Source organism: Limulus polyphemus, unplaced genomic scaffold (genome assembly GCF_000517525.1).
Source record: "Limulus polyphemus unplaced genomic scaffold, Limulus_polyphemus-2.1.2 Scaffold29, whole genome shotgun sequence".
Classification (NCBI taxonomy): Eukaryota; Metazoa; Arthropoda; class Merostomata; order Xiphosura; family Limulidae; genus Limulus; species Limulus polyphemus.
Genome location: NW_013665639.1, coordinates 843,076 through 856,075, shown reverse-complemented (window position 1 = coordinate 856,075; position 13,000 = coordinate 843,076). Strand labels below are relative to the sequence as shown.

Genomic DNA, 13,000 nt, shown 5'->3' with positions numbered 1-13,000 from the left:
TTTATAAACACAACCCGTACGAAGGACGGGTACACAGCTAGTTCTACATACAAGTGTTACACAAGAATCGAAGAGTTAAAACTTCCTACGATAGAAAGACTTACTAATAGACAAAGTAATGAATACCATGATGCAGAATTATTATAATTGATCTTTAATAGCGTTGCAGGTGAGATAAATAACTTATTTTACAATTACGTGATTAACAATATCATACAAGGATAAAATATTTAATAATAATATAGTTCAACACTAAGTATGTTTTTGTTTAAACAAAAATATAGATAGAAATACCTTTTGTGCTTTACGTTTATCCGCCCTTTGATTTTGATGATAAATTCGAGAAAAGTTTGAAACAATAACTGGAACCGGAAGTGCAATCACAAGTACACCACTCAGGGAGCAGACACCGCCTACAATTTTGCCCATAATTGTAGCTGGAACCATGTCACCATACCTGTGTGACAATAGAAAATAATATATTTATCTATAGAAAAAATAGGGTATTCATAATCCCAATGGTAGAAATTACACTTTGTTTTGTGAATAATGTTTTAACCAGTTCAAATAAACTCATACAAGTTGATTAATAAGATGTAATTTACTTCCAAATAAAATACTTACATATTTATTCTGAAATTTATTTAGATAATTTTCATTTTCTTGCTGTTGTGCTGAATGATACTGTCATGGATTCTATGTCATAAAATACGGTAGTGGTTCATAATAGGGATCGTCTATTTGTTCTCTTTCTTTGTTATTATTATTGTTTTGCCAGCCTACAGCAAAAGCCGGTGCGAATATTACCATCAAATCCGGACAGTATTACTAAACGGATCATTGCGCATTGAGTAGGGCACTTTTAAGTTATTTTCATATTTTTAATAAGCTAAAAAATAATAATTCTAATAATGAGATATTACCCCTTTAAGCTAGTTTTTTAAATATATCTGGTGTTCTTTTTAGAAGCTTAAGTATAGGGTGAGACAGGAATTATCAGCCAATAATAGATGAACATTAGATGAGTGTAACATGTAGATACTCAATGATTTGTACACCATACAATCAGTGTCTTTAGGGAGCGAACCCCTATGTTATGTATGAAGTGGAGTAAAAAAACAACAATAAACATAGTATTAAATTTTATTACACACATTCATAGAATAATTACTTTAAAATACACGATGGTCTATTTAAAGCGATATCTTAGACGTATGTGTTTAATTTGAAAAGGCTGCTTTTCTATTAGCAAAATTTGATACGTGCTTAGTGTGGGTTGTGTCTTCGTCTAGGCATATATATATGCCCATTGCTATGCGTTATATATAAAGAATAGTTACACAGAAACTATATATGCTCATTATATTTTCAAACAAATCTGCATGACAACCTTCAACTGCAGTTAAATTGTTACATCTCAAACTAAGGTGATCAAATAGTCAATAGCTACAGTAAATCACCATTAACCGTATCATCTAGTCTCACACAACAAAAATCTTTAAGCCGTAGTTTAAAAGATAGCATCAAGCCAAGTTCCGAACATCAGATCGAAAACCAAGGTGATTGCCTATCCTAAGTGACGAATTATAGCCCACACTGCTTGATTGTGAATTCTATAATTCTATAGAAACTACAGATAGAGTAGCCATCGTTGAAGCTGACTATAAGAAGTGGCAAAAATCTTGCAAACAGGAGATGACGAAAATGAGGCGGAAATTTTGTAGCTATATATTTTATTTAGAAAATAATTAGTTTCAGATAAAGTATGCAGTAGTGACATCCCACCAGAGTTTAGGTCATCACAGTGGAAAAAGATCGTAGATCCAAACTCCATCAGAAATGGGTGGGGGGAAGGTATATTAATCTAATCAACTTATAATTGTTAATTAACATGTTTTCGACCTTGTAGACTGTGCAGAATGTTACTCTAATAGGATATCTGAGGAGTTGCATCAAACCGTGATCGGCCTAACTATGGCCAGCAGAGAGGAAGGGGGGAATATAACTATAAGAAATATTAAAATTGCTTATTTGTATATATACGCTATTATATTACGACACATTTTCTTATGCTTGCCTTGAATATATATATGCATACAACTATACAACTTGAAAAATTTACATGGTTATCTATCCATCTCTCTCTCTCTGATTCTATACATATATATATACGACTTTACAACTTGGAAAAAACTGTATATATGCAGTTACAAATACTAGCCAATATGCATTACATGTGCATGCAAGTATAAAACTTATGCGGTTTCAAAATTCTGTTCATGCACCATTCCAGTATAGTTCATTAGTCCTTCCGATCCAGTGTTTCCCATATAGCTACAGGATATACATATAGTAGCTACATATATATATATATATTACAAGCATATACATAACATGTATGTTGATCATCATGTATCATAGTGATCATACATACAGTACCACTATCAAAGATAATGTGGTTATGATAACAGCAGCAGTTGTCATCCAATCTGTATGAAGTTAATCCAAAGATTGTCATTGTTTCCCAACAAAGCATCATACAGCAACTATGTATTTCATTAAACAAAATGCTTCAAACAGGATAGTATTGCTATCATACGCATTTATGTCTATGATGGGCATAAATGTAAAGAAACAAGATTAATAAAAATTGTTAATTTAAAAAGGAGAATATGGACTTAAAATACAGAAACAAGATAGCTAACTTGAAGTGACAATGCAGTCGCAAAAAGGAAAAAAAACAAGCGTAAGGTTTGACAAATAGTGTTGGCATTATTTCTTTAAACTACAGATCCCTGTTTTAAATTCATATCTAAAAGTTGTAATATTTAGGAGAGTTAAAATAGGGATTTGTAGCTTGAAGAAATACTGTCAACACTATATTTCATTTTCACTTTAAGGTAGCTATCTTGTTACTGTAATTTTTTTACGATCTCTATTCCCCTTTTTAAATAAACAATTTTTAACAATTGTGTCGTATCTTACGATACCAAGCAACATGTGATGCGCTACTTTTCCGGTGGGAACTAAAGGTACATTGTCATTCCGCTGCTAGACCTATAACTTCTGCAGTAGTTAACTTCACGCCAAACTTTTCCTTGCATGTAGCTTTACTTTCTTCTCCTGTTGTCTGTCTGTTATATATCTGTCTCACACAATTTATATGTTTATCACTTAAGCGTCTGGCCTTCTAGAAATATCTATATTCTCGACGTCAATGTATTGCAAGTGACGTTCGATAGTCTCAGCATCAATGAATTATAAACATAACTTCCTACAATCGTCTGCATTTAACTCTTATTATAAGAAAAACTAAACAATAATATAATATTCAATCACAAAAATAAATTCATTAATAGTATCTAAACTAAACAGTCTTTTATATCATGACAATTTTACTGTGTCAATGATCTCTCTGAAGACATACTGAGATTATGTAAACATGACGACGACATAGGCCTAATGTTTAATATCTTAGAGTAAGACTAAAAGTAGAAAATGAGATAAGAAAAATTATTATTCCATCAAAGCATGGTTCTAAAGTAATTGAATCAGCCTGAGTGCACTTTGACAAAAGGAATAGAGGATATTTTGAAGAAAGAAGACCAAACGATTACGGTAACTAGCGCCACAATTGTAAGTGAATCCCACACAGAATTCTAGTGCGATAGTAATAGAGAAGATAATGCGGCTTGTTAACTGAAATTCTAAAGTAATTGAATAGGCCTAAGTGGACGTTTGACAAGAAGAAGAGAACTATACATATAGTGTTTATGATATGCCTCTAATCTCGATAGTGTGCTGTTTATTCATCGTTGAACTTATACTCAACAAGTCACAGACACCTACTTTAGAAGGATCCTAAGCCCAACAACAACACAGTATATATTTATACTACTAAGAAGTATAAGTAAAAGCATTTTAATTGACAATTGGCGACCATACCATAACTATAAAATCTGACAAAGATATGTCCGTGTGCCTTTAATTTTCTTGGTGTTTATCTTTTTTATCAAGTGTTCCGTGTATTCATTATCATGAAGGGTTGTAGTGATATATTGTTCGTCCTTTTCATACCAAAAATCCCAAAAGCATAAAGTCAGAAAACCATTGAGAAACTCCACCACAATACTAAAACACCTAAAGATCCAAAGGAGAGAAAAAAACATCATTTACAACATCCCTTGTGAATGTGGACTCCAATACATAGAAGAAAGAAAAAGTCCAACAAAACTTAGAATTTAGGTGTATAATAGACATAGAAGATTCTGTAATATACCGATCTATCTACAATAACCCATAATGCCAGAGAAGAAATAATATTAGGTTAATGGGATATGAACCACACACGAGAAAAAGAATAACAAAAAAGGCTTTCCACGTCCATCTAACTGACAACAAATTCAATAAACCAAGCTAGTAAAACCTGGATACCACTCTTGAAACATTCAGATTAGTTAGTTGATTCAAGTCCTAATGGTGAAGACCCCAAACGAATGGATAGCACACCAGTCTCTTTATTAAGAAGACCTGGTATCGAATCCTAGCCACCATTAGAGAAATAGTTCTTCCCAGAACTTCCATGAAGCAGTATAAAAACTAGTTTGTAATTAGTATCTCGTCGTATAATAATATAAAAATTTAACAAATTATTAATTAGATTGAGGTGATCAAGGCTGCTAACGTTAGCAATGACTGACATTCGTTCGCCACGACCTTACCGTAAATACATATTTCTATTGTCTTGCCTTACTTACCAGGTTGCTGAATTATACATATGATTTTTAAGAGGCACCCATCTAATTTACGAAGAATATGAAGTTTTGAAACAGCTATCTGTGGGATAATAGATTTAGTTCTGTACAGCTCTAACAGTGAGACTTGTACCTTAAACATTGTACGTGACCATGTCTCAATGCTAGAGACGAAACGCTGTCCAAAAATTTATCTATTATCCAACAAATATCTGTTTCGAAACTTCAGGTAACATATTTGTTATCTTATAAACGTATCAACAAAGACTTATTATATAATTATTATTAAAAGGTAAATTAAACTTATAGTCCGTGTAAGAAATTCCCAACTGGTTTAGTTAGTACAAAACATAATCACCAGATAGAACGTATCTATAAATCGATATTTCTTTTCAGTCATGAAACATGAATTTCAAGTACTTAATTACTACGGTTGATTTAGAACTATTACAATATTAGTTCATTCAGCTTGTGTTATATATTCTATAAATATTTCCTATAAAATCTGGTTACATCAGCACCCATAATTTTTACGCTTATATTTAAATTAAAGCTAAATATGCTTCTAGTTTGTTTTATGCGTTTACGTTTTCTTTTGAATAGACACCCAAGTTTAAACTCGTATTTCTCTAAGCCTAATATAAATCTACTTTAAATTCATCCAACCACATTATGTATATATATATAAGGACTCCATTTTCATGGAAACCTAGTCACGTTTAAATGATATTTCATCCGAAGAGAAGTAATAAAAACATAATATTTCAAGTGGTATTTCGTTTATTTAATTTTCCCTTTGTTATGCCTGATATATTTTCAGAATGGTTTCAAACTACGCCGATTTTTAATAAAAGCAAAATTTCGAATAACACAGTTATAAAGAAGCAAGCAACGTTAGTTTTTGGAAAATGTTTTCAATTGAATACTTTTGTTTCAGCGCTACAGAGCATGGGGACGTCAAATGCAGCAGGAATAATTGCTGTTTAGTGATCGAACTATATCAATCTTCTTTTTTTGATATACGCACGAAGAAAAAACCTTCTACCAAATCTATTTTTTTTTCTGGAACACTAGAACGATTTAAATGAGGTTTCTCCCTAGAGTGCCATCTGGTGTGTGAAGTTTATAGTTCTATACATCCCTGTACAAGCTTATCCTTACAAAAATCAGAGCTGCAAAATCTCATCCCCCTGGGAAAGTTTACAGTCTATTTCCATTTCCGAAAAGAAAAGTATGGTTCAGGAAATTGATTGGCTGAGATACTGCATGACGTATTATCATATCTTGTTCTGAAGATGAAACTTATGGTAACTTGCAACTCCCGTAGGCGAGAAACGTGGAACAATGAGCTATGAATCATGTATGAGAAAAGATTTCTATCAGAATAAAGATGGATAAATGATACTATTTGTGTCTAATTTTTCTCCTCCTGTTCCCGGGGAGTGGCATAAGTTTAGATAGATTGCTATCTGCCAGTAGCCTTAAAAATCTTTAAATAAGAAAAAAATAAAATAAAAAATGAAATATTACTGGCAGAAAAAGCGCGGGAAAATAAATATTACAAGCATATATATATATGTAGATATATATATATATATATCATTCTTGCAAGTTTAAAGATAAAATAATGCAGATTTTTCCAGTTTTGTGCACAAATGATAAAGATAACAGTTTAGGTTTTATAATGATAACATTATAAATACAACACTTCAATTCAAAATACCTAGAAATTTATAGAAATATAATTTTACATACTAATTTTTTACCTTGAGCTTAAAATGTATGAAAAGTAATTATTTTATTTGTAAATTAGAAGTTAGGTGACAAAAACAGCCTGATTTTTATCACGGATATTAGGCGTTTCAATGTCTGGCCAGCTTTTGGCGTTCATAACTATAGCTTTAAAAGAGTTATGTATATGACCCTAAAAGCTAGGTGAGAAAATAAAAGTTTTGTTGAAAATAATATGATGGATGATATGAATATTTTGTTTAGAGTACAGTAAGTTACCTGGAAATTCTGTTTTATAGTATGTTAGCCTATCAAGATATTTTAGTATTATAGAAGACGGATAATCTAGAAAATCTAAACTGCAAATCTCTCAGAAGACCAGCAATTTCTAATCAACAATGGTTTTAGATCACCTGTAAAAAAACTTAATATCCATTTTAGTTGAATATATTTAATCAAAACAGCCAACCAACTTGTCGTTCTCTAAAAATATCCAAAGCACTTGCTATGCCTTACTAAGAAAAAAAAAAAACGAAAATAGATTACCTGTCCTATTTTAAACAATACATTTTGTTAATTATCTGTCATTCAACAAATAAGAAATATCAAGATCACCCCTTTATGGTTAACAAATCTTTTACTGAAATATCCCTATCATTTGCTGTAATACCCCAATGAAAGACATGCCCAACTCACTTGCCTTATTCGAATAAATACACACAGCTAACAAATCTTAATTTAAGTACCAAAATATGCAAACTACTTTCTTTATTTTAAACAATAAATCATCTAGTCCACTTATCTTAAAATGAAACGTTTGTTTTGCTGCTCTGATGATAAAAACATTCAGATGATACGTCTTACTAAGGAAAGTATCCAGATTACTTGTCAATCTAAACAAGAAAGAAGTGAGAACACTTGCCAACCAACAACATCCAGGACACTTTTCATGCTAAAAATAAAATAATCTAGAATCTAGATTACATTTCGCACTTATCTTACAAAACAACAAATCAACTTGATGTTCTGAAAAAAAAAATCAGATCACTTACTGTAGTGACCACTTGCTGTGCAAAACAACCACTGATTTACAGAACTTACAAAAATCCTCAAAAACATTTGCTATACTAGGAAACAAAAATATCTAGATCACTTGCTGTACTAAAAAAATAGTGTTTCCAGGAGACTTATTGCACTAAAGACTAAATCCTCTAACCACCTTTTGCGTTGAATAAAGAATAAATTCAGAATTAATGAAAAATATCAAAATTTCTTCACGTATTAAACAACAAAAAAAAAAAACATCCATATCACTTACTCACCTAAGTAACAGAATATTCGTAGATTTACATTGGAAGAGAGCTAAGTGTTGCTGTTATCATTTTTCATACATTTCATAGATTGGAGACACCTATTGTTTGTACATTATAATATAGTCACGTATCTACTTTCACATCAGGACAAATCTTTTACGTGTAATAACAAGGGTAATTTAAGAACATGACAAATTCTACAAGCAGACTTTGAGAGCGTACATGCTGTGTAGGATTCACTACTAGTTGCTGTTATAAAGAACCAAAACGATATCCTGCGCAGAGAAAATCACCAAAACATGTGTGTAACTTTTACAAACACACGAATGAAGTTCACAATCAAATTTCCATTAATATTGGAAAGGAAAAAATCAATACACCTTGAGAGGTGCTCATCCATCATTGGTAAAAACAAGCTCTAAAACACAGGAATGCTGATCCCTCAGAAAATGCCTGCACAGTTGTATAGCCCACAGCCAGCAGCATGCTTTTTTCAGTGGAAGAAGATGAAATCCTATTGAGAAAAGATCATTATTCCCCATTTACTTTGTTCTCAAAAGCATCCAAAAGATTTAGGATTTAGGAGTTATATTGTATGTTAATGGACAGGTAGACCATGGGTGTCATAGTGGTCGGATCTTTTGTGTATTGAATATTTTAGAATTTACGTGAGATGTTATTAATAAAATCACGTAAAGCCAAAACTGTTTTTGAAAATAATACAAATCTTTGATTCCTTTAATTAGCACTCGTCAATATATAGTTCGCGATTAGAGAAGTGGTAATGAAATTAAACTTTAGCTTTATTCATCATTTGTGTAAGAGTGTAATATATGCAATCTGAATATAATTGAGCTTATTTATAGAAGAAAACATTTAACATGTTAAATTACCGTTAATAAATATGTTTTTATTGAACTTGCCGCAAAGCTGATCGAGAACTGTTTGTGCTAGCTGTCCCTAAATTTACAGTTATAGATGAAATGGATGGCACCAACTCAACAACACTTATAGATAACTCGTTGTCTACTCTAATCAGATAGTGGAATTTGACTGAAGGTGCAGAGCGTGATTTTTTGTTGTTGCGGGAACGGGTCGCGAACCACAGAATCTCAGATTTACATGCGGCATTCTAACAGGTAAGACACACTCAGCCTATATCAAATATACTTCGAACTTTAGGAACGTTACATGAGGTAAACCCGATATTTTGAACAGCATATTATTCAACGAATATATATGTAGTTCTTCACGTTACATGTGTAATTAGGTGTATTTGCTAAATTAAACAATACTCAGAATTAAAAGACAAAATTCTAAGTTCGTAGTTTACAACAGATTTTCTGTTAAGTAGCATCTGAAGAATTTATGAAAAGTCACCTTGTATTTGGATCATCTGAATGATCTAAATACTGAGAGTTTATAGGAAGAGCTTAAATAGTCTAACTTTCTGACACTTGATAAAACAGGAGATTTCTAACATAAACGTTCTACAAGTTGTCTTGGATCTTCTCATAATTTGCTATAGGTTTAGAATAAACGGATTATGTAATAGAAAACAGAGCAATTAAACTTCAGTGAAGTTAAAGACTTATTGGATTGCGAACTTTTGTTTGTTTTGAAGTACTTTCAATTATAGTTTAAGATTTAATACTAATGGCTGATACTATAGTATATGTTAAGAAGAAAACATAAAATAATAATATCTTATTTAACACGGCCAGTTTTACACAGGTGTGAGGCTTTGGATGAAGCAAATTACTCCTTTTGATATAGCCTAGCATGTCCAAGTAATTAGATCACGAGTTCGAATCCTCATTTCACCAAACGTGCTCGTCGTTTCAGCTGTGAAGGGCGTTATAAAGTGACGGTCAATCCAACTTTTCGTTGATAAAAGAGTAGCGCAAAAGTTGGCGGTGACTACTCATCTTAGTCTTTCACTGCTAAATTAGGGTGACTAGCGCTGATAGCTCTCGTGTAGCTTTGTGCGAAATTCAAAGCATGCCAAACCTTTTGATATACTAAAAGAAAGTACGTTCATTTTCGTAACGTTAGTATGACTTGGGATGAACTGATTTGTATTTATTTATAGATGACAGAAACAAACAAACAGAATGTCACTTTTCTTTTCCAATTACTCAACAATTTGTTGTCATATAGTTCATCTTAGGTGATTAGCGTGTCTACTATAAAGTAGGGGGTCACAACGAACTTATTAGGTAGTTTTACTCTTTCTACTTTCTCCAACCGACGCATTTTGGCACAATGAAAATGAGTTAGTGTTTCTGTGAGTTTAAGAACACCTTTAATGTACTAGTCTTATTCTGATTTAACCCTGAAATAACGGCATTGTTTAACCCAGTGTACAATATTGAAATACATTCAAGGAAAGATACAGCAACATAAAGAAAATTAAAACACATTTTGCATATGATGAGATAATGTGTAGATTTTGATATTTAGTTTATCGCTACGTCAAGTGTGAAAATTCCAACTTTAAGACACGTAAGCATTACTACGTTGAAAAAAAAACAATACGTAACGTTATACTTTTCAAGTTGTGCGTCAACATTATTTTATAATAGTTAGGAATAACGCTTTTATATTATAAATTGTAGGCAAATATTTAAATAAAAAAAATCAATTAAAAGGAATCCGACTGTGAATATACCAAGATGTTTATTGTAAGTTTGTTTGTTTGTTTTTTAATTTCGCGCAAAGCTACACGAGGTCTATCTGCGCTAGCCGTCCCTAATTTAGCAGTGTAAGACAGCTAGTCATCACCACCCACCGCCAACTCTTGGGCTACTCTTTTACCAACGAATAGTGGGATTGAGCATCACATTATAACGCCCCTATGGTTGAAAGGGCGAGCATGTTTGGTGTGACGGGGATTCGAACCCGCAACCCACAGACTGCGAGTCGAGTGCACTAACCACCTGGCCATGGTGGGCCAGTTTATTGTAAGGAGCAAGGCTATATGGAAAATGCCACAAGTAAATATAATGTTTTTACCAGACCTTTGAATTATTATAAAACAGTCACTGAAAATGTTGTGTTTGACATATCAAACGAATACATGTAATCTACACTAAAAATTAAAAGTTGTAATGTACCATTTTTCAATAATCATTCTTTTACAAAGGAACTTACAGTTTTATTCATTGTACTTCAGTGTTCTTCAAATCGAACGAGTAACTTGTTTGCTGTTATAAAAGATCGTTACAGATGTGAAGGTGATTTTACTAACAGTTTAAGATACTACCAAACCAGCTATGTAGCATACAACTTTTATGTGCTATACTTTGAATTTTATTGTCTTCAGATCATAATTCATGTGCCCATCTGTCGTCCTATTGTTGCACAGAATTTATTATCGCTATTAAAGTTTACTTTAAACCTGCAGTAGCCAGTAGCGCTGCAGGTGTCGCGCAATATTCATCCTCTCAGTTGTTGAACGTCTTAAAGACTTGGAGCAAAAGCTCCATCTTCGTATAATAGATTAAATATTAGGTTTAAGATTATGAAATGGAAAATTTATAACATTTTGCCTTATATTAATTTTTCTTCATTTGTATGCAGAAAAACCATACTTATCAACATAACACATTTAATTTAGCCTAACTATTTAGTAAAAGCACCAGTCTAACTATATAAGAGTTGATTTCTAGAACAATGACTGATTTACATAATCTAATATCTTTACAAGTACACGTGTTATTAACAGCTACATCTATAATAAAGTGTTGATTTATCTTTCGGAAAATAGAAACTAATTAGAAGCACCAATTTTATGTGCACATGTAAGTAACAGGAGAGCCTATTTTATTCCAAAAGGTTCATATCAAACATTAAGTTTACTGTTTTCGGTATCAATATCTTGAAAGTGTGGATTTATCATGGATAGAGCAGTTTTATTACGAACATAATTCATGGATATAGTTATAAGTTATATCGTGTTAATCAGCTCAGTGGGGCCTGGTGATAATCCTCTGCTTATAACCTGATCACTTGTGTAACTACAACCAGTGTATTGTGAGACATAAAAAATAAAGTCTCGTTGAAGTCGCTTATAGACATTAAGAAATTATATATATATATATATGTATATACACGTACTAATACTTGACATTCCACTTTTTCACAATGGAAGGAAGTGCTGCTGAAATGTTCTGGAGATGTTTGCTGATAACGGTAAAAGCTTTTTTATCTATCTAGCTATATATGTATACAACGTAATGGACCATGTACTCCTGACACCGCAAATAAACTTATAAAGAAGGATAAAGACAATGATAAAGATAATACACATCAACATTTAATATTTAAAAAAACACTCAGTTTTTTCTTCAAACGCAAATTTTTAGAACTAATGTGTCACATTCTTACAAAAAACAAACAAACTAATGCTCATATTATATGAAAAGGATCTCATTAAAATTTGGTCACGCATATTTATGTTGACAGTGTGTAAGGTGACAAAAGCTGACATTGCAAACTCTATACGTTGTATGTACAAAAGTGTTATTATAATTGTTGATGAACTATTAAGTAGGAAATTAAATACCTGAGATCTCTGTAGTGGAAACAGTTCTTTAGGTGCGGGATTAAGATGAAACCTTAAAGAAATACAAGTTAGGCAGTTGATATAATGAATTATCTCTAACTTTTAACTTTTAGGTCATAAGCTTATTGAGTGTGTATAAGGACAAGTGTTCATAATAAACGTTAGGGGAAAAGCTTAATATAACTGCTGTAGAAAATCAACAATAGATGTTATTAGAATTTATGTAACATTAAAAAAAGAGGACTTGTGTATTATGTTACAAACATTATTATGTACAGTATTGTAAATAATAATGGAAGCAGTGAACGAAATTAAAATAAAATTCAACTATCATGAGATTGCCACCCTCCCGTCCCTCCCATTGTATGGAAATTAACAATACCACAGTACAGTCTGGCGCTGATAATTTAAACTTTGAGCAACCAGACAGTGTCGTACAAGCAGCCTATAAAACTACAGGCAATCATACTATTTCAAACAGTAGTGTGGCGAACATACTCATGGCTCTCAGTACAAACATGCTAAATGCAAACAGTGAAGAAGTAATCGATGTGTTCGAAGGAAAACGAAGTTTGATTATAAACAATATTACGACACTTATAGATAAACAACTATTGTTTATTGACAAAAAGGGG

General features: G+C 32.1%; 1 protein-coding gene across 2 annotated transcripts in view; it reads right to left on the bottom strand.

Annotated features, from left to right (window-relative positions):
• LOC106459640 (potassium voltage-gated channel protein Shal-like) overlaps nt 1-13,000 on the bottom strand; it is a 121,652-nt gene that overhangs the window by 16,418 nt on the left and 92,234 nt on the right. For both annotated transcript variants that reach the window (XM_022386401.1, XM_022386406.1), the window contains exon 2: nt 295-457. In XM_022386401.1, coding sequence (XP_022242109.1) covers nt 295-457 — 163 coding nt within the window. The remainder of the gene's footprint in view (nt 1-294; nt 458-13,000) is intronic.